At 56.1% G+C, this 20,489-nt stretch overlaps 2 protein-coding genes and 1 non-coding gene across 14 annotated transcripts in view; all 3 read right to left on the bottom strand.

Moving 5' to 3' along the window:
• Positions 1 to 1,050: 1,050 nt before the first annotated feature.
• RCC1 (regulator of chromosome condensation 1) lies at positions 1,051 to 8,555 on the bottom strand. 5 transcript variants are annotated; one of them, XM_048969094.1, is made up of 13 exons: positions 8,518 to 8,555; positions 8,297 to 8,339; positions 7,689 to 7,736; positions 6,732 to 6,803; positions 5,413 to 5,668; positions 5,149 to 5,336; positions 4,671 to 4,850; positions 4,480 to 4,576; positions 3,555 to 3,677; positions 3,182 to 3,328; positions 2,772 to 2,891; positions 2,183 to 2,335; positions 1,051 to 1,653 (listed from the first exon to the last, which is right to left on the bottom strand). In XM_048969094.1, the coding sequence occupies exons 5-13, from the start codon at positions 5,480 to 5,482 to the stop codon at positions 1,478 to 1,480; spliced, it is 1,254 nt and encodes a 417-aa protein (XP_048825051.1). In that variant the 5' UTR covers positions 5,483 to 5,668; positions 6,732 to 6,803; positions 7,689 to 7,736; positions 8,297 to 8,339; positions 8,518 to 8,555; the 3' UTR covers positions 1,051 to 1,477. The 5 variants fall into 5 exon arrangements, with proteins under 5 accessions (XP_048825051.1, XP_048825052.1, XP_048825048.1 ...); XM_048969095.1 differs by having other exon boundaries at positions 6,732 to 6,798; XM_048969091.1 differs by lacking the exon at positions 8,518 to 8,555 and having other exon boundaries at positions 8,297 to 8,511.
• On the bottom strand, positions 8,037 to 8,241 carry LOC125683975 (small nucleolar RNA SNORA73 family). The gene has a single exon (XR_007373180.1). It is a non-coding gene; the product is annotated as a small nucleolar RNA SNORA73 family (small nucleolar RNA).
• Positions 8,556 to 8,853: 298 nt separating the features above from the next.
• PHACTR4 (phosphatase and actin regulator 4) overlaps positions 8,854 to 20,489 on the bottom strand; it is a 39,581-nt gene continuing 27,945 nt past the window's right edge. For all 8 annotated transcript variants that reach the window (XM_048969064.1, XM_048969068.1, XM_048969069.1 and 5 more), the window contains 10 exons: positions 18,085 to 18,249; positions 17,613 to 17,969; positions 14,607 to 15,186; positions 13,789 to 14,015; positions 13,198 to 13,348; positions 12,623 to 12,678; positions 11,808 to 11,869; positions 11,129 to 11,266; positions 10,430 to 10,506; positions 8,854 to 10,067 (listed from right to left, as the gene is read on the bottom strand). In XM_048969064.1, coding sequence (XP_048825021.1) covers positions 10,052 to 10,067; positions 10,430 to 10,506; positions 11,129 to 11,266; positions 11,808 to 11,869; positions 12,623 to 12,678; positions 13,198 to 13,348; positions 13,789 to 14,015; positions 14,607 to 15,186; positions 17,613 to 17,969; positions 18,085 to 18,249 — 1,829 coding nt within the window. In that variant the 3' untranslated portion in view covers positions 8,854 to 10,051. The remainder of the gene's footprint in view (positions 10,068 to 10,429; positions 10,507 to 11,128; positions 11,267 to 11,807; positions 11,870 to 12,622; positions 12,679 to 13,197; positions 13,349 to 13,788; positions 14,016 to 14,606; positions 15,187 to 17,612; positions 17,970 to 18,084; positions 18,250 to 20,489) is intronic.

The following is a 20,489-nucleotide window of genomic DNA, read 5'->3' as shown; positions in this document are numbered from 1 at the left end:
CCTAACTCAATCCCAACCCCAATCTCATCCCATTCAACCCAAATCCCATTCAAACTCATCCCAATCCCAACCCCATCTCAACCCCCAACCTAAATCTCATGCCGTCCCACCCTAATCCCAACTCAAATCCCATCTGACCCAATTTCCAACCCCAACCCCATCAGACTGGAGCTGCCTCCTTCACCCCCTGCTTCCACGCACCCTCCTTCCCATCACAGCCCCGGAGGATCCCCACGTCTCCCTCGATTACATCCCTCCCCATCTCTGAGCTATTAATAGGGGCAGCGAGGTGACGCAGGCAGACGCACACGGGAAGGAGCCACCCCAGCCCTGTGTCACAGCAGCGTTAGCGGGCACAGAGAAGGGCTGCAAAGCACAAAGGGGGAGGGGGGGGGGGTTTGCTATTTGTGCTGGAAGGGGTATAAAAATAACAGTGCTGTTCCCCCACCGGGTCACGCTGGGTGATGGAGGAGCACTGAATGGAGGGTGATGGGTCCCCAGGAGCAGCCTTAGGTTGGGGCGAGCGCTGCTGGCTCAGCCTGTGTTGGTGGTGATTTGAGATGATGCGTGGGTCAGACAAAAAGCTGCTCTGTGGTGGTGGGAGAGGAGCAGAGCTTCGTGCTCAGCCCCTCATTGCACCTCCAGGCTCATCCTTCCCAGCCTAAAATGTGCAGAGCAAATGGGCAGCGAGCCCCCCACAGCATCCCACCAAACTCCCACCCCCAGCTGGAGCCTCATTAAGGAACCTGCTCCCTAATGAACACCCAACAGACACCAGAGGTTGGGGCCACACCGCGATGCCACCCATCACCTTCGACACCTCAACTCCAGCCCCTACCAGGATCCGTTCTGCCCCAGCTCCCAATGGTGTCAGGGACAGCGTGGGGTCAGCAGCACCCCATGGGGACCCTGCCCTCCTCACTGCCATCCCCGGTGCTCCTCGCACTGCTGCCATCCCGTGGCAGAACCCCACAGCTGCACACAAATGCACACAGCCCCAAAGTGGCACAGCATGAGATGGCACTGCCACCCACAGCGCCCTGCCCTGCTCAACGCAGAGGGAAACCCAGCACTTATCAAAACTCCATTTATTCCAAACGTTTAGAGGTTTTCTTCTTTTCCCCCCTCCCTCTCTTCCTCAATCAACCAAAATACTTTACATTTTCTTTAAAAAAATTCAACGTTAGCCACTGTACAGCTCCCAGGCTCCTGACCAGCCCCAAGCACACACAGCTTCCCTCCCCCTATTGCTATAACTTAAATGTATAAAATCCATCCTCGCAGTGCCTCCCTTCCCAGTGCAGCTACCTGGAAGGCAACAGAAGACGGGGCACCTGAGAAGGCTCTGGGAGCCCTCTGCCTTCCCTCGCCGTGGTTTGGGAGACAGCAGAGCAGGGAAGCAGCTGCCCAATGTGGGGCTGGTGGCAGGAGGAGACGCCCGTGGGCCGCGCGATCCCACTGCGCCCCAACGGAGTGATCAGCTCCGTGCCTTGTCCTTGACCAGCAGCACTGTGTGTTGGCCTCCGCTGGACACAGCCAGGACCAGGCGGTTCTCCAGCTGTTTCCCTGTCATCTCCACAGGGCTCCAGACATCCTCCTCTTCGCCCGTTCCCAGCTGGTGGTTGGTGCCCATTCCCCACGCGAATGCCCGTCCTGCAAAGGAGGTGATGTGAGTTTGGGCTTTGGGTAAAAACAGCATCTGGAGCTGGGCAAAGGGGGGAAGCAAAGGGTTCCAGAGGGGCAGGCGGGGGGGGGAGAGAAGGGAGGAGGCATTTGGGCTTCCCATGGAGCAGCGTTTCATTGCATGGACTGCCTTAAAGCCAGCACCTTGCTCCCCAAGGAGCAATGCAAACGCACCAAGCCTGTTCTCACGCCACAGCAAATCCTTCCTGCAGCTGCAGATGCTGCACACAGCCCACAAAGAGCTCCCAAGTTCACAGCTCGGTTCTCTGACCAGCCCTGCTGGGTCAGCACGCTCTGACAAACCCCTCTGTCAAGTGCCCACAAAAACACGTGAGCAGCTGCTGCCCCTGGGCTGCAAAAACGTGGGGAATGGGCTGAGTCCCAACCCAGTGTGTGATGGAGCTCCTGGAAGGGATGGGCTGGGCAGAGCCACGCAGGGGTGGATGAGGGTACAGGGCAGCTCCTGAGCCCCCCATGGCAGCGAGGCCGCAGCACTCACCATCACTGCTGACAGCATAGCCGACCGATGCGCCACATGCGACGGAAGAGATGCTGGGGAGGTCTGGGATGACAGTGGGTGTGCTCTTCTCTTCTGCCCCTTCCCCGAGGCCCAGCCGGCCGTACTCAGCCCTGCCCAGGCTGTAAGCCTTACCTAAGGCACAACAGAGAGCAGGAGAGGTGAAACAAGGAGGGGAGAGACCACAGGAAGCTGGAGCCAGACCCTTCCTGCCCCAGGTCTGACCCTGGAGGAGCTGGGAGCATCACTCCTCCCCACCACATCCTTCAGCAAACCCTCGATCTGACCCTGGGCTCCCCAGTGGGATACAGGGCTCTAGGAGGGGGGTTTCTGTCATCATCCCTGCTCTTTGTTTCAAATTTGAGCCACCTTTTCAACAAGAGTACATTTCTGCAAAAGCCAAACAGCCCCTCCAACAGCTCATCACAGACACAACCGCCGTGCTGCCTCAAACACCAAGGACTCGGCCTTTCAGCCTTTCACCCTCACCCCAACATCTCCCCCCCCAAAGGATTGGGATCCCCGGGAGCCCCGCTCTGCTTGGCAGCCCCTCCATCCCACTGGTGCTCACCCTCTGAGTCCACGCACACGGTGTGGTGCTGCCCGCCAGAGAACCCGACCCAGGACTTGGTGGAGTTCTTGAAGGATGTCAGGTTCTGTGGGGAGAAGCAGGGCTCGGTGCTCTGGGTCCCTGCAGGGCGAGATGCACAAAGCCCAGCACATCAGGCACAGCACTGAGCCATCCTCACAGGGCTGACCCCGCTGATGGCAGCCCAGCCCAGCCCTGCTCCCCCAGTCCCAGTTATCATATATCTCCTCACATCCAGCAGCTGAAGGGGCTGGGAATTAAACCCAGAGCCCCAAGCGCAATTTCCAGCTCCCACATGGCCTGCAATGGGCACTGGGTGTGCAGGGTGAGCTCAGGGCATTTTGGAGACCCAGTAAAGGCAGGAGATTCACAGGGACACAAACAAATCTCACCCAGCTGGTGGTAGTTGGAGAGGCCGAACCCATAGATGTGTCCTTCCCGTGTGATGGCAAAGGTGAAGTAAGCCCCACAGAAGGCATCCTGGAAGCGCATCTTGCCTTTGCCTCTGACAGGGACACGCTGGGGGACCAGCAGGCGCTCTGGGCACAAGAAACAAGGCATCATATGAGAGCTTATGATTTACACTCTTTTCCTCTCCTCTCAGTTGCAAATCATTGGATTTAAGCAACCGATTTACAAACAAGCCCTCAAGTTGCCAAGGAAGAGACAGAGAGCCTCTGCTCCTCAGCAAAGCTGTGCACAGAGCCCAAGTTCACAGCCTGCTCGCCACAGCCCCGAACGTCTCTGAGCACCAAAGCCACTCACGCAGCCCCTTCCGTCCTCCTCTGTTGGAGAAGAGTGCAGGCACCCTGCCCAGCTGGCCCTGCTCGCCGCAGCCACACGTGAACAGGTCGCCATCCACCGTCAGCATCACCAGATGGTCGTTCCCTGCAAAGAGACACGGGAGGTGAGCGCGGCTGATCCCGCCCTGAAGTCCCATCTGTCCAAGCTTTCCAGGATTCTGTGGCCTTTGGCAGCTTCAGGATCGCTCAACACACCTAAGATCTCTTCTTGGCAGAGGTTCCCCATTGGGAAGTTTCACTGCATGGTTCAGAGGCACAGGAGCCCCCCAACCTCACCTGGATCCTGGACAAACTCCCTGGCTGCTCTGCTTGGCTTCCCCGGATCTAGAAAGGGCGAGTGCCCTCACCCTGTGGCATGAACTGTAAAGCATTTTCAATCAACTGTTAACCTAAACTGTAGAATAACTCTTAACTAACTGTAAAACATGTTACTATTTGACCCAATCTGAGTTTAAACTAACACTAGGGCTAGATGACCCAGTGAAGCCCATCCTTGCACCCAGCAGCTCAGTACAGCGAAAAGAGGAAATAGGAAAGGAACTCTCTGGGTTGATAACAGCAGGACAAGAGGAAATGGTTTGAAGTTGAGGGAGGGAAGATTGAGGTTGGATGTCAGGGGGAAGTTCTGTGCTATGAGAGCAGTGAGGTGCTGGAACAGCTGCCCAGAGAGGCTGTGATGCCCCGTCCATCCCTGGAGGTGTTCAAGGCCAGGTTGGATGGGGCCCTGGGCAGCCTGGGCTGCTCTGAAATGTGGAGGTTGGTGGCCCTGCGTGCAGCAGGGGGTTGGAGCTCCGTGATCCTTGAGGTCCCTTCCAACCTTGCAATTCTGTGTGACCTTCACCCCTTGCCCAAGGCTGAACAGCCTGCCCTGAGTGCCCATTGCTGACCTGAGACAATTTTAACAACGGGTACGTTGAGCTGAAGCAGCGCAGGAACGGTGCTCTTCTTCATGGGCTCCAGCAGCCCGATCACCCCGTTGTTATCCTGGGTGGACAGACGGGTGCACAGAAATGAGTCACAGACGCCGCCCAGCCGCCAGCAGCAGAGCTTCCAGTGATTTTCCAAACAGCCAACGTACCCGGAAGGAGCCCCAGATGAAAACCCTGCCGTCATCCGTCAGCGCGGCCGTGTGGCTGTCCCCTGCAGAGACCTGCACCACCTTCTCCTGCAGCTGCACAGGTCCTGGGGTGCACTCCGACCCTTCCTCCGAGGTGTCGCGCCCGAGGGCGCCTTCGTCATTGCAGCCAAAGGTGTAGATCTGTAAAGAGAGGGCTGCGGTCAGGATGGGACACAGGAGCTCCACAGGATGCTCACAGAGCCACGGGACAGAGACCCACCAGGCTGAATTATCCCTCCACACCCCAAAAATTCCAAGATCCACGGCACCATCTGGGAGCTGGGGGAGGGAGACTGCAGCCCCAGCCCCAGCACCAGCCACAGATGTGCAGAGCAAGGCGTGATTCAAACCCTGCTCCAGGACACAGCCGAGCTCCCTATGCTTGCAGGGGCAGCTCAGCCCCCCACCCAGCTCCCACTGGCCCCCAGTGCTCACTCACTTTGCCCGTCTCGCTGAGGCACACGGTGTGCATCCCTCCTGCCTCCACCTGCACCATCAGCTCCGGCAGCTGCACCAGGGCCGGCTTCTTCCTCTCCATCACGTCCTGCCCCAGGCCCAGCTGCCCGACGTCCCCCTGGCCCAACACGAGCACCAGGCCGGGCTGCGTGCGGTGCGACGGGTGGCTGACTGAGGGCAGAAAGGACAGATGGAGCCAGAGGGAAAAGCGCAGGGAATTACCAACCTGTCCAGGGAGTTCTCTTACTTTTAAGTTTCTTCCTTTCAGGTGACTGCTCCAACACGGGGCTTTTCTTGGCAGCACGTTTTCCAGACATGTTGGTTGGGATCTGAGCAATGAAAGCTGCTCTGTTCAGGCCTGGCCCAGCCGGCAGAGTGCTGCAGTGCTGCGGTGCAGCTGTCGGTTGGCCTTCCTGGAGACAATCCCTGCGTGTCCCCTCTGCTGCAGTCCGGATCTCACTGAAGGCACTGCCTTAGGACTCAGACACCGATCTGTCCTCCCGCTTTGAGAAAACACAGGTCACTTTTTCACGTTTTATCCCATTGCACTGATGCAGAAATGAACCCCCTGCACTCTTTGCACCACGGAAAGCTGCAGAGCCAGGCTGCGCCCCAAGCTTTGGGACTTTGAGCGCCCTGCCCCCAGCACACAGCATCCCACCCGGCCCCACCGCACGGCTCGGGAGGCGGAACGACCCCCCGGGGGTCCCCGCACCCCGTTCCCATCAACCACACCGCCCACATCACACGGGCTGCCGAAAGGGCCGGGGGGCTGCGCGGCTTTTTGCCGCCAACCACGCCGTGCCCGCACCGCGAGATGGACCGAGGGCTCCGCTCCCAGCCCAGGAACGCGCGCGGAGCCGCGGATTCGAACTTCCCGCTCGCCCTCCCCCCACCCCAAACTCCACCACTTCCCCTCCCCACGTGGGGCAGCGCAGGCCCGGCCTTTCCCGAGCACGAGCGGACGGACCGAGCGGCTCCGGGAGCGGCACGGCCACGCGGACCCCTCCCCACCCCCACCCCATTCCAACCCCCTCCTCCAGCCCCGCTCCGTGCTCCCCCCTCCCCGCCCCATAGCCGCGCACCCACCTCCGCCGCTCCGCCGCCGCCGCTCCCGGCCCCGCGCTCCCCGCCCGGAGCATGCGCCGGGGCACGGCGGGCGTCACAGCGCCCCCTGGCGGCCGCGGAGGTCCGGGACCGCCTCCGCAGGGCACGGGAGGCTCCGTCCCTCCCATCCCGGGCCGATCGTCGCAGGAGCCTAAAAATCCCCCAACACCTCGCGCTAAGACGGCGAATGTCAGTACGGCGCTTCTCCCGGCTCTCACCTGGTCTCGCTTTTTCCCCCCGGAACGATCCGGAGAACCGCAGCGCACCGCAGGGATCGGCTCCCCATCCTTCCCCCCCCAAACCCTTCGGGTCTTTCTCCCCACCCCCCCCGGCTCAGCCCTTCTCCCCTCCTACCAATTTCCCCTTCCAGAAGCCCACATCCCCCTTTCCCAGCACCACAGCCGGGCTGTCGCTCCCCGAACCACGTGCGGAGCGTTCCCATAAAGCGAAGCTACTTACAGTCCGGTTCCAAACGTTCAAAGGTCCGATAAAAGCAGCCAACGGGTATAAAAGCAGCCTTTAAGTCCTTCACTTAACAGAGGGAAACAACACCTAAGCATGCTTACCAGCAATGACAACTTCCATCCCTAAAATAGGTCCAACGCTCCCCTCCCATCCCCAACGACCCACTCAGCCCTACACCAGCAAGCAGTTCTGGTCGCCAATGGCACAGAACCACTGCCTGCTGGTACCGGAACACACGGAGCATCAACGACCGCAGAGCTGCGAGCTCCTGCGCCAGCTCCGAGTGCCTCCCGAAGAGGGGTGGGCAACCCAACCCCACAGAGCTCTGAAATCTTAAAGGTTTTGTTGGTTTCTTGAGCTCCAGGTGACCCAGCAGCTCGCAGCCACACCACAGAAAATAACGACACAGCGGCGTTTCAGAAGTAATTTATTTGTCAGGCACTGATGCAGATACATCTCACAACGCTCACAGAGCAAATCCAGACCTCCCCAAACGGACACGCAGCACCTGCTGCGCCCATCTTGCACAGCATTCCCACTGCGGCCCTCCTCCCCAGCACCGGTTCTTCCTCAGCAGCTGCCTCTGCTTCTCAGCCTCCTCGTTGGGTGGAGGAGCACACGGTGCTGCTCAAAGATCTGCTTCTCCCAGCCGGTGTAACGAGGCACCCACCGAGCCCAGCGGCTCCTGCACACTCTACTCACACACAGCTCGCTCACTCGGGCTCAGACCCCGCTGTGTTGGACCACGCAAACCCCAGGTGCAACAAGGGGCACCTCTGGATCAGCACTGCTTGAGGTGGGGGCGAGGAGCAGCGTGAAGCACGTGGCCTGATACCCCCCAATAGCCCCTTCCACGCTGCTCCAAACTCCACAGCCCAGGCTGGATCGCACACCTCAGACACATCCATCTTTTTGCCACCACTCACACCGCTGTGCTCAATACATACTCACCGTCACTGCAGACACAGCTGCTGACATTCAAATACAAACCTTCAGCGTCTGCAACAACAAAAGCATCAAGGAAACTTAATTACTTAAGTCGCAAATGGATTTCACTACTTTTTTGCATGGCAGGAAGCACACGCTCCATTCTGCTATCCCAGAGATGTGCTTATCGGTTACAGCACAGCCACGTGCTCCCAGTGCGTGCCCACCATCCCCCCGCCCCTGCTCAGCCCCGATATCCCAGCACTACGCTCCATACAGAGCGCGCAGCGCTGCGGGGCTCACCCACAACCAGCGCTGTCCTTATTCCTATCAGCAGATGAGCTCTGCAGACCCCAAACCCGCTCGGCAAGGATGTGTTTCCTGCATGGTTTATCTCCTCTGTAATTGCCCGAGGGCTCAGAGAAGCAGTAGGAATATGCAGGCTGCAGGCACGAGGCCCGGCTTGTTCTCCAACGACGTGGAAGGGGAATATACGTCTCGGGCCCGAAGGCCTACGCTCCCGTGCGCCACACGGACAGAGCCGAGAGAGAGCTACTTCTCCGGGTGTCCTCGTTGGGTCATGGCCCTGTGCCTTCCCCCCCTCCGGACAAATAGAATGCAGCGATACTCACAGCGGCAGCGGGTGGGGCTAGGCCGCGAGGCAGCGCGACAGGCCTAGGGGAGAGGAGAAACGCTTGTGAGGGCTGGCGGGGCCTGGAGCGTTGGCCCCAGCAACCCTTAAAGCCACCACAGCACACACAAGTAGAAAACAAAGCAGAAAATACAAACCACAAAAGCAAAACCGGAGCTAACAAGATCAGGCCGCGCCCTGTCCATCCCCCTTCCCCCTCACCTGCTCACTCCGCCGCTCGCCGCGAAAAGAGAGCGAGTGCTAATCCGCGCCGGTATTTATAGAACCAGTGGGGGCGGAGCCTGATCGCGCAGGCGCAATGAGCAGAACGCAGCGGGCCGTGTGCAAAGCGGCACGGCGGAACGGAACGGGCGGATTGCGCATGCGCAGTGGGAAGGCGGGAACGGCAGGCGCGCATGCGCAGTATGAAGGCGGGAACTGCGGGCTCCTCCGTGAGGGGCGGTAGCGTTCCTGAGGCAGCCTCAGACACACACGTACACAAAGGTCATCCGTAAACGCAACCGCGGCAGCAGTTTAAAAAATATAAAAATTAAAAAAAAAATCCTAAAATACTTTTATTCAATAATTAAAATCTGTTGAGGAGACAGATATACAACGCAAATGATTGTAGGCTACAGCCGTGCTGTACGTGGGGAAGCTGTGAGGGCTCAGCAGGGGCTGAGCCAGGCCAGGCCTTCCCCTCCCCACAGCCCTGCAGTGCTGTGATCCTCCCTTCACGTCAGTGCCATCACGTTTGTGTTGTGCACGATAACTATTTTTAAGGTCACTTCTCAAACCTCCCGCCTGCACAGTGATATCATCAAGTTTCCAGTAGGTTTTGCTGTAAAAATGAGACAAGGCAAGTTCAACCCTGATTTGGGAAAGGAAGCAGCAATAAAAAGCACTGGCTGCGATCACAGCTTCCTCAAATTAAAGAGTTTGTAAAAGGCAACAGTCATTTCCCGGTTCTGTCACTTGTTAAATGAGCACAGTGATCTGAATACGATCCATCAGCATCACAGCGAGTGTGAGAGAGTGGGGAGGGAATGTTTTGTATCTTTGTGTTTTCATTTTGCTTGGGGTTTTTTTTTTTTGTAGATTTTTTGTGTTTTTTACCAAAAAAAAAAAAAAAAAAAGACGCAGCATATGTTAATATCTATACAATTCCCTTCCAGGACAACAAACCGTTGGTCAGTAGTGATTCAGAACATGAAAGGTAACGACAGACGTAAGCAAAGCCAAAAAACAATGAGTCTGATGTCAGTTGTCTGCCAGGACAGCGTCTGCACACAGCAAACACACACACGTGTCTCCTAGCACATCTCCATTCCTCAGCTCTCCAGCACCAGAGCTGTTTTTTCTCCTCTTGCTAAGGAGGAGGACACAAAGGGGCTGCTCCTAAAAGCAGGATGTGCAGCCGAGAGCTGGGCCTGGCACCACAGCAAGGCAGCTGGGGAAGGAACCGTTTGCTCATGTGTGCACGGTCTGGCAGGGATGCTGGAGCCAGAAGAGAGGCGTATTGCTGAGCTGCACGAGGTATAGTGTTCAGTTCCAGCCTGATGGCACTCGAGACGTGTTTGTTCCAGTGAAATGCTACATTCAGACAGGATCCCCCTTCCCTGGCTGAAAGCCCTTTTCTGGATTCGTTTGGAAGGCAAATCTTGGAAGGGTCGAGGTTCTGCCCTCGCTGTATTGCCCAGGAGAGGGATGCAGAGAACTTCCAGTCCTCTTGGCTCTCTTGTTCCCCCTTGGAAGGTTAAGGTCGGTGGTACCTAAAAGCCAAGTGAAAAAGCCAAGTGTCATCCTTGGAACTTTGGGTTAAGCAGTTACTGAAGCACTATAGATCACTGATAAGAATAAACTGAATTATCTCTGAACTTTCAGCCCTCGGTGAAGCTGTTAACACCCAAAGTTTTCATCTCTGCCTTAGAAAGCTCTCATGCTCTGCAAACACAGCTCAGCCACGAGGGGCCACGATACACAGGTTACTTCTGTCTAGGGAATATTGTTTTTCCTAGATAAGCAGGCAACATGGAGCCTAGAAGCAGAAACTCAGCACTCCGTGAACCTTGAGGTACAGTGCACCCTGCTAGGGCTGATACCATAGGCACCACAAGGGTTTGTGCTCACTCACCGTGTGAACTGCTTGCTCTCCTCGTGGACTTCCATTTCACAGCTCTTAAACTCATTTAGCTCCTTCCGGATGGCAGCCTGCATGAGAAGAGAGAGAGCTGTTACCTCCTGCTAGAGCACACCACCCTCTATCCCCATTTTAAGTGAGCTTTAGGCATGGGAAGAAGGCACTGTGGCCCCGCTCTGGGCCGATACCATCTTCTGGTGGTAAAGTGAAGAGTAACAGCAGATTTTAAACATAAGCCCGAATCCCTCAGCATCTTTAGGTAGAGGAAGAAGCTCAAATTGCAGCAGCCACCCCACCTTTCGCAGTCACTTCACAGCTGTTTAAGCTGCCCCACCTCCTCCGCACCCAGGGCTGGGCAGTCCCCACAGGAGGCCAGGGAAGGTGACAAGTATCTTCCCTGCCAGCTTGCCTAAGCCTGCTTCAGCCTGCGAGGAACCGCACTCCTCCAACCAACACCCTGTACCCTGCATCCTCTTACATCATCACTCAGAAGCCACCACAGGGCAGACATGCAGGCTTGTGTCCCCTTGGAGGGGACAGGAAGCAGGGCTGAGTCCAGCACACAAGGGCGAACGTGCACTGCTGGCAGTGGGTGGGTGCCAGAGGAGGAAGGAACAGAGCAGTTCACCTTGGCTCTCACCCTTTGTTTGGGACATCCGACTCCCCCCCTCCCTGGGGCCAGGGCCCTGTTACCTTGTCAGCAGGTGTCAGCTTTGTCCATGGCTTATCTGCTCTCCGGTCGTAGTCCTGAGCATCTGTTACTTCCACATACTCGTTAAACCTCAGGATCTTCCTGGCCTGCAGCTCTGCCACTGTAGGCCTTTGGCTAAGCTGAATACAAGAATGACAACAGTTTGTGCCTTGTCCCCGGAGCAGCTCAGGACCATCACACAGCAAAGAGCAGTTCCCTCACTGGTCCTGAACCACAGACACTGAGTGACACTGGCACGGATGGGAAGCTTTTCCCCAGCACAGCACTGTGTGACCCGGGTGCCACAGCTACAGCAGCCACTGCTCTGCACAACTTCTCTCCAGCTGTTGTTACTTTGGAAATGGATTTCGAGGAGCCTGATGTGAACATCGCAGCCACTGAATTATGGTTCTACAGGCAGGCCGCTTTCAAGTGCCAGCTGCCAAATTTAGTTCCCATCTAGCCTGTTACACTTGACACCAGCTCCGATCTGTCCGTGCCAAACCTGTTTGCGGTGCCAAGAGCTCTGACAACCCACATTCCAAAGTCGCCGCGGTCAGAGGGCGCTGGGGACAATTACACAACAGCCCCGTGACTTCAGCCACAGCCAGGCACCTCACGGCCACCACCGACCCCCACAGCCCTGCCAGATGGCCATCGCGGCTCGGCAGCCTGCAGTACCTTTCTGGTGAGCCGGCGTTTGATCTCTCGCTTCTCAGCCTGACGGTCAGCTTCATTTTTCGCTGCCAAGTGGAAAAAACAAACAAACGTGGGTTTTTTTTTCCCCCCCTAAGCATCACAAGCTTTGAGAAGTGCCTTCTGTCCATACCCTTCCTCACCAGCAGCCCACTGAATGCCAGTGGTCTCATGGGCCTTAACACGGTGTGAATGAGTCATTCTCTCCAGCTTTCTGTGTATTTAAGATTAACGGCCATTCCCTCCAAACCACTTTGCGGACTGCTCCTCCCCCAAGCTATTACAGTAATAGTTGTGAAGAGAAAAGCAGTGCGGATAAATATTTAAAACTTCCTGAACTAACGTTTCCCTTTCCCCAATGTGTTTATTTAAAACTTTTGCAGAACAAGGTATGGCCAAAAGAAACAGCACTCGCTGAACGATGACCTTTTTGGATCGTGCAGTACAATGCTGTAATGTCTGGGCCACAAAGAGAAGGCCAGCCCAAACAAAAACTCTGCTGTGCAACTTCAGAGCAGCCTTAACCAAATCTGCACACCTTTCCCTGAGCTGTCAGGCAGAGGATGGGCCTCTCCATAATGGGGTGCTTTGAACTGCAATGTGTTTTATCCCTGCCTCAGTCTGATTTTCACCAGTCAGTAGAAATCAGCAGAACGGCTCTACTGCAGTGATACAACCAAAGCACAGGCCTCTGTCGCTACGTTTCAAGCAGACTCCACACACACTTGGACTAAAATGTCAGATGAAAGACAAGGCAGCTTTTATTGTGCTACTCAGAGCCACTAAGAAGCGCTACTCACGCTGAAGTATGTTCCTCTGCTCCAGTTCTTCTGCTGTGGGCCTCTGACTCAGTCGCCTAAAGGAAAGCATGGCAAGAGCATCGTGTGTTATCTGCTCATCAGTGGGGCACAAAGACCAGCAGCCACTGCTGTCCTGCTTGGGGCTCTCCTCCCCACCACTCCATCAGCAGCTCAGCCACAGGCCCAAGCCAGGAGGGCACTACAGAAGCTCATGGATAACTTGTCAGTGCTGTCAAGCAGACAGGCTGGAATATCAACAGCCTGAGCATCAGCACGCAGCCTGCAGCTGTTCACATCTTTATATGCCAACCGGATTTTATAGCTTCTGTAGTCCTTGAGATTCTCCCCTCCCAACACATCTAACATCTGTAAGCAGCATTGTTAGGAGACACTGCTCAAGTGCTCCTCTCCAGGAGAGACTTCCAGCCTTGGTAACTGAGGGGAAAGCAGCACTGAGCCTGCAGCCCTGACCCAGAAGCCCTGCCCAACCACCTGCCACGCTGCAGCAGAGGCTGCCTGGACAAGCAGCAGGTTTGCCCACGGTTCAGGCACACCAGCCTCCTCCGTTCCTTTACCTGATCAGCGTCGTCCCGATCTGCTGCCGAATTTCATTCCACTCCTCTTTGCTTTTCCGAGGGAAGACAATCTTTTCTTCCTGCACCGTGGTGGCGTTCCCCAGCTTTATAGCCAGCGTGTCTTTCCTCTTCACTTTGTTAGCCAGCGTGCCTGCGGGGAGGGAGAGGGATGGGACGGGACTGAAGACTGCAGTGCCTGAGAGCAGCAAAATGAGCCACTGGCAGCTGTGCTTCCCCTAGGCCTTGCTCTCCCACTCACTACAGCTCCCAACTTGCTGGGTCTGAACACTACAGCAACAGCCAGCATCCCTGTGCGATGCCCCTCCAGCTGACGGGGTGGGACAGCACAGGCTGCCTGCAGTTGGATGGGGATCAGCAACCTGCAGCTGGAGGGGCAGCATCTTGTCAGATGAGCATAAAGGTTTGGCTGCCGTAGCCTTTGAAAAGGTAGGGGAGAGGACACGTGGTGCACCAGAAACCAGGAGCAGCTGCTTCGAAGCTGTGTGAGCTGCTCGCTGATATCGAGCTCAACACAGCCGGGCAGAAGCTCAGCAGAGAAAGAAAAGGCCAGCTGCAATGTCAAAGCCTTACTGTTATGGCTTTCATCTTCTTCCTCATCCTCCTCCTCGTCTTTGTACAGGATGGGCCCCTCCGAGTCAGAGTCACTCATCCCTTCCTCTCCCTCCTGCTCCTCCGGCAGGACTTGGGGCACCAGCATTGGGATGACGGTGATGGACGGCGCCTCCCCGATGTACACACGTGGGCCTGAATTCTGCTCCTCTTCCTGGTCCTCCTCTTCCTCTTCCTCATCGTCTGGACTAACGAGAAGCACACTATTACATCTCTTTGCACACCCCACAGATGATGCCCTGTTGGCTCTGCTCTGAAGGCTGGACGATGAGGAGCTCAGGAACCCGAGCAGGAAGAGCAGCCCAGCCTCGCGATGCCCCACCATCCCCTCTCTCTCCAAAGCACAGAGTAAAGGCCAGAGACACTGCAGAAAAACTGCCCTCTCACTACCCAGCCTCGAGACTTCCGAGTTCAGCTCTGTTATAACACAGGACACTCCTCCTCCCACTTCTGTTTTGCAAAGAACAGATTAAGCAGGCCACAAATGGGCGAAATCCAGGATCTTGTTTTGTCTCAGCGCAATTAAAGCCAGGCCAGACCCCTGGCACCAGCCTACATTTGTACTCTGCAATACATTTCCCTTTGCGAGTGATGAAATTCCAGGATCAGGGTTCATTTCCTGAGAAGACGTATCAGGTTCCTAAGAGGCTGAAACGCATTCAGCCAACGGGCGAAAGGGCTGCAAAAACACAGCACCCAGCCCAGCACACGGCCTCTCGCCATCACGGCCCAGCGCTGTGCCTTGCTGTGAACCACCACCACGCACCGCAGCTACTCACACTTTCAGCATCTCGATGGTGACCGGCAGGGACCTCGTCCTGCCCATCGTGCCGCTGTCCTCCCCAAGGCCGTCGTTCTCAAAGAGCAGGGAGTGAGCTCTGTGCGAGCCCTCGGCGGGGGGGGTGACGGGCAGGGGACTGGCCAAGGCCTGCTGGATCCGGATGTGCAGAGGGATCTGGGGCAGACGGGGCAGCCCGGGAGGTTCAGCAAAGCCTTGCTCTGCCGTCCGCTTCGACGCCTCCAGGGCCCTGAAGTCCTTGGGAGGAGGGGGGGTGTCCTTGGGCAGGTCCAGGGAGCGCGGGGCGTCCAAGATAGGGGTGGAGTTGGGCAAGGGCATGCGTGGAGGCTCCGGAGGGATGTGTGTGGGCAGCGGTGGGGATGGCGAGGGCGGTGGGTAGGCGGGCGCCGCGTGCAGCGGGAGCAGTGCGGGACGGCTTGTTGACACTGTCCAGTCACCTGGGGGCTTGGAGGGGAGGGCTGCCTCCGGTGGGTTGGTAGGCAGGAGGCCTCTCTTCGGTGGGAGAGGAGGGGAAGGCTTGGATAAGCCTGTGCCACTGTTTATTGCTTGAGAAAGTTCCGCTGAAAACAAACAAAAAAACACAACACAAAGGGTGTTTGCCAGATTCCCTTTGCTAGCGTGGAACAAGCACAGCAAAGGACTCAGGTGCCAGAAATAAGCAGATTGCAAGCCTCTAGTTTGTTCTTCCTCCAGCAAAGGTGAGACTTGGGAGAGCAGCCAGAACCAAGCAGGCTGGGAGAGGTCTGGGCATCCTGCTGCTTCAGGGAGAACAGCAGCAGCCCTCCAGTGACAGCAGATGGAGCTCGACCTGATCCAGCCCTGCCTCAGCCAAGGTACGCAGAGCACTTTGTGGCTGCATTCACAGCTCTGTTCGCACAGGGATCAGAGACAACCACGGCAACCCGCACTCCAGCTGTGTCAACAACTCCCTCGCACATTCAACAGCTTTGGGGAAATCTCACCTGAAGGCAACAGTCAGCAGAACTGCAGGCAGCAAGATGATGCTCTCCACCTTTCCCCTCCCCTGCCAGGCCCATGGACACCGTGCCACCGGCAGGCGGCGGACAGAGCGGCGGCCCTAAGCAGGGGCTGGAGGAACCTGCAGCCCCCGGCACCACGAGAGGGTGCTGCGAGCCGGGAGAGCTGCGCTGAGATAAGGCTGCATAGCTGCAGAGAGGTGAGCGCATTTTTGGGATGTTTTGCATTTTTAGACTTCCCTCTTGTAGATTAAGAGTCAGATTGTGCAAAACACCGAATGCCCTCAGCTCCCATCAGCCTCAGCCCGGAGAGTTTCAGGATCCCCTCAGCAGCGCTCCAAGCCTGGTGGGACCAGGCTCGAGTCACTGTTAGGAAAAGGCAGACAGATTTTGAAAGGGATCGGGCGGTTGGCAGAAGGAAGAGGAGATGGAGAAAGGTCAGGTGCCACTCAAACATCCCCTCTGTGAGAGGGGGTCCTTCAGTACCGACCGGCACAGCTGCTGCCCCAGCCCTGAGCCTTGCTTTCAGCTCCTGCGTGCCTGGAGTCAGAGCGCGCATCAGAGACCAGCAGAGAGCTCACAAAGCCAATCCACTGCTGCTGCTTATCCACAGCAACAAAACAAGGCTTGCATGGCAGTGACAGCACGCATGCTGCAGTTACAGCCCATCGTGCAGCAGCCCTGTAAAACCTCTCTGCATCTGCATTTGCACCCAGGGAAGATTGCAGGGCCGGCTGCTCCCCTCTGCATCCCTGCAGCCCTGTGTGGGAGGGGGCTGGGGCTGAGCACAGGTTTGACAGACTGCTGTCTCCAGCCACGTTTTTTGTACCACAATTCCTCCTGCAATTAGCACCGGGCATTTCAAACACCACCTCTGATGTGTGCAAGCAGCTTAAAGAAAACAAGAAAGTATTTCATCAAGCGCTCAGGCACGGTCAGACTAATCAAGCTGGTCTGGCATACAGGAGTGTTTAATGCCATACCAAGGCTGCTTGCAAAACCTGCTAGAGCAAGAAGCCCCAAACAGAACGGAGCGATGCAGCCCGTGCTCCAAGCAGTGGCTCGGGCTGCTTCACACAATGCAGGCTCCCAGCCTCCCCAACCACACCTGGGTAACGCCTCCAGTTTCTGTGATAACAGTGCAGATGTGTCTCACTGATTGGCTCAGGAACCTCCCTAAGTGACCCAACCCAGAGGTCAGCAGGGCTGTGACACGCAGCAGCTTAACACATGGACTGAAGTTGTCTCATTAATGCAGTGCTGCACCTTTAAGGCCTATGAACATCCTGAACAGAGCAGGACCTCGCTCTGCTTTCAGAAGCTCTCCCCACATCACCTCCTTGGAAAGCTGAAGAATTAAGTATCTCCAAGTGTGAAGATTAAGTGTGAGGATTCAGCTGGAATTACACAAGAGCATTCACCTGTGGGACGGTCATAGGACTCGTGACTAAGATGGCAGTGCCCTGTCACACAGCTCAGAGGAGGTGCCTGACTATAACCAGGAAGTGTGAACCACCCCTGCCAGCACGTGGCACACCAGCCATAGCACACCAGCCATAGCACACCAGCCATAGCACACACTGCTCGGCACGACGTGGATTTTTGTTTAACTGATGCTAAAAGCATTGATTCCCACTGACTACAGCTCTGCACAGCAAAAATTCACATGCCATCTACCACTCCCAGCTGTTCACAGATGAATCCCAGCTCTGAGCGAAGCATCAGCTTTAAAGGCAATCTTAAAACGCCTCTCCTTGCACCGCTCCAAAGCAGGCAGGGGTTCCCTCCTGCAGGTAATGCTGGAGGAGTGCATGTCTGACACACTGGATGGCTTATGGCAGGATGCTCTGATAATGACACCGTCCCAGCACACGTGTGCCCAGGTTAAAACCTTTCAAGTGGAGGCTGGGCTGCTGTGGGGAAAAGCTGCCCCAAATCCACACCATAATAAAGGAAGAGATTCTCAGAGGCATGAGAACGCCCACCGCAGCAACTCTGGAGGCACTTACCTATGACGGAGCTGCTGTTCCTGTTGGTGGGTTTGGGGGGGGGGACGGGAGGCTGTTTGGCAGGGGCTGTGCTGGTGGAACTCGTAGGAGCAGTAGTGTTGGCACTGGTGAGAACGGGGGGCAGAGTCCTGGGGGCTGAGGAGGGGGCAGCTGTGGAAATGACTGTCTTTGCCACAGCGGGGGCTGCGGTGGAGGGGTCAGTTTTTGCAGCGCTGCTGGTGGGTGGGGGCTCCTTTCCTTGCAGCTCATTTGCCTCCTGGGAAGTGGAGGGAGGTCTTTTGGGAGGAAGCAGAGGCTGGCGGGGCTGTGGCTCCTGGGGCGGCTCTGATTCGGAACCAGGATGGCTGCTGGATGAACCTGCAAAGAGATACAGTATAAGAGACCAGAAGGCAGCGAGGAGGCGAGAAGAATCAGATGAGAATTCAAAGCCAGCGCTACAAGAATCCCATCTGGCATGCAGCTGGTTTCTCACCGTGTCTTTTCTTCGGTTCCTCGACCAGAACTGACTTCCTAAGGCTGGAGGACCTCGTGGCCTCCTCTTCCTGGCTGTGCAGGTTACCGACCCCAGCACCACCGATGGGCACCGTGTGGCCATTCTTCAGTGCAGACGGATTCACCTTGTCTGGTTCATCACCATCTGCAAGGGGTGGAAGGGGAGAAGCAGACAGAAAACATTCAGGAAGCGCAAGGCAGAGGAGGCACAGCTGAGCTGAGCTGTTATCGACCCACACCGGTTTCTCCCTGGTTTCAGGAACAGACCTTCAGTCTGCAGAGGAGAGCACAGCAGCAGCAGCTGGAGTTGGGCTGAGAGCTCTTTGTTTCACTAGCAGCAAGCAGAATAGTGCAGTACTGTACCCCAGCAAGCAGGGAACTTGCTTCAGCAGCTCCTTAATCTCCCACCTTGTTTAGAAAGAATGCCACCACGCTTAAAAACCAATGCAGTAGGAAGCTGCAATCACAGCTAACCTCCAGCAGCTTCCACACCAACCCACCTCAGGAGCAGTCACACATCCTGTGCTGCAGTACAAAATCCAGCACTAGCCAAGTCACTGCACATGAAACAGCAGATGCTGACAGTGCCTTAACGTGTGTTGAAGCACCTCCTCTTTCCTTACGACTCCAACCCTGCATTCAGCACAAAGATCACCTTCTGCTCTTTGCAAAACATCCCACCTCCACTCTGACGGGGCAGTGCCTGTTCTGACTGTTGGATGCCTGTCTGGGTGTTGTAGTGAGGGATGTGGGGCAGTGAGGGAATACTGGTGGTAGGTGGACGATTGGATGGGACGATCTTGGAGGTCCTTTCCGACCTTGGTCTTCTATGATTCTGTGACTACTTTCCTTCTCAAGAAAACTTGAGTAAAAACGAGTTTGATTAAAGAACCTTGGCGTTTTCAGCCTGCCATCCCTCAATTACAGCTCAGCATCAAGTGCCTGCCAGGTGCCAGACCTAGTATGTGCCATCCCAGCTTTGCACTGATTCCCCAGACCTCCTTCCCCACACCAAGGTGTTACGCAGGAGCTGAAAGCTGAAAGCTCGCCAGGTTTTCTGCAACAAAACAGCGCTGGTTCCTGCAAGGAGATGCAGAGCAGCTCTGCCCTGAAATGCAGGAAGCGCAGACAGCAGCAAGAGGGAGTTTCCTCCCCAGCCGGGGCTGAAACTCAAGAGATGAGCTGCAGCTTTTTATAGCATTAATTGCCTCTGGCAAAGCCGAAGCTTTCAGCAGGGGAGGCAGACCAGCAGGATCTTGCTTCCCCTTAGTCATTCACACCTGGCGTGCCCTTCTCAAGCAGAGCACGGTGCTCCTGCTGCCCTGCTCACACCATTTCACCCTGCACTCCACTCCCAGGGCCTCCACCAGGCTCAGGAGCAGCAGCACAGGTCTCTTCCCTAAAGGTTTCTGGATTTCTTGTCACTGCCAACTTGCCTAAGCAAATTAACCGACCTCATAAGAGCAGGTTTTGAAACTGCAAATAGCATAACCTACCTCCATCATCTTATGACTGCCCTGCTGTCTAAAAAGCATGGAAGTGAGGGATTAAGATAACGCGCTTCCTAATCTCGCCCTCCTGACAATATCGATTGCTCCCTCGTACCTTGGCTTTATGCTTTATTCAGATCATAATCACCTTCTGTCTCTTAAGCCCCATCAGATGACTGAAAGCAGAAAGTTGCCCCCCCTTGCAGCCACGCTTCTGTTACACCCTCGCAGTTTGGAAGACCTCTCTTCTGCCACCACTGGTTGGAAGTTTGTTGCACAAAGCCTTTGATCTCTCTTCCAGTTTCACCCCATGACCTCACATGCTTTTGCACCACAGCGAATCCTTCCTGCAGCCCATCACTTACACCCTCGGGTTGCTGTAGGTGGCTCTTATTCGAGGGCAGCTGCAAGCAACCCTGTCAGTTTTAACTCCAGCGTTCCGTAGCTCGGACTGAAAACCACTTTTTCACTTCCACTTTTGTATCTTCCTTAGAAGAACCCTAACATTTGCATCAGGTTAACTCTGCAGCGTGGCTTTTGAGGCAGTTATGTGCTGCTCTGCTCCACAGGCCACGCTGCCAGCCAAAGCAGTGCCCAACACCTCCCAGCACAGCCAGGTGAGCAGATCTGCTTGAAAAGGTATCCTGACAGTGTGGCCCCAGCTCAGCCATCGGGGATGGCAGAAAGCAGGGAAGGTTTCTCTGAAGGCAGGGAAATCTTAGCTGTGCTCAGCTGTATCACCGCACCACAAAGGTTCCCATCTTCAGCCCCTGGAGGAAACTCCCCTGCCCAGGCAGCCTGAAGACATCAGCTGGTTTCTTTTTCCAAACCTGGAGCCTTCAAACCTGAACTCTGAGGTTTGCCTCTCCTGCAATGGACGGAGTGCAGCTTGGAG

The sequence above is a fragment of the Lagopus muta genome, chromosome 23 (genome assembly GCF_023343835.1).
Source record: "Lagopus muta isolate bLagMut1 chromosome 23, bLagMut1 primary, whole genome shotgun sequence".
Lineage (NCBI taxonomy): Eukaryota > Metazoa > Chordata > Aves > Galliformes > Phasianidae > Lagopus > Lagopus muta.
The sequence above is the reverse complement of the archived record's forward strand: the minus strand, read 5'-3'. Positions and strand labels throughout refer to the sequence as shown.

What these genes read in the sequence shown, in the direction of transcription:
- RCC1 (XM_048969094.1), bottom strand. Translation starts at nt 5,482, where the DNA reads ATGTCTGGAAAACGTGCTGCCAAGAAAAGCCCCGTGTTGGAGCAGTCA. An exon ending in GCCTCAGCGAGACGGGCAAA is followed by an intron (nt 4,851 to 5,148) that starts GTGAGTGAGCAC and finishes CTCTCTTTACAG; the next exon opens with ATCTACACCTTTGGCTGCAA. An exon ending in AGGAGGACGGAAGGGGCTGC is followed by an intron (nt 3,329 to 3,554) that starts GTGAGTGGCTTT and finishes TCTTGTGCCCAG; the next exon opens with AGCGCCTGCTGGTCCCCCAG.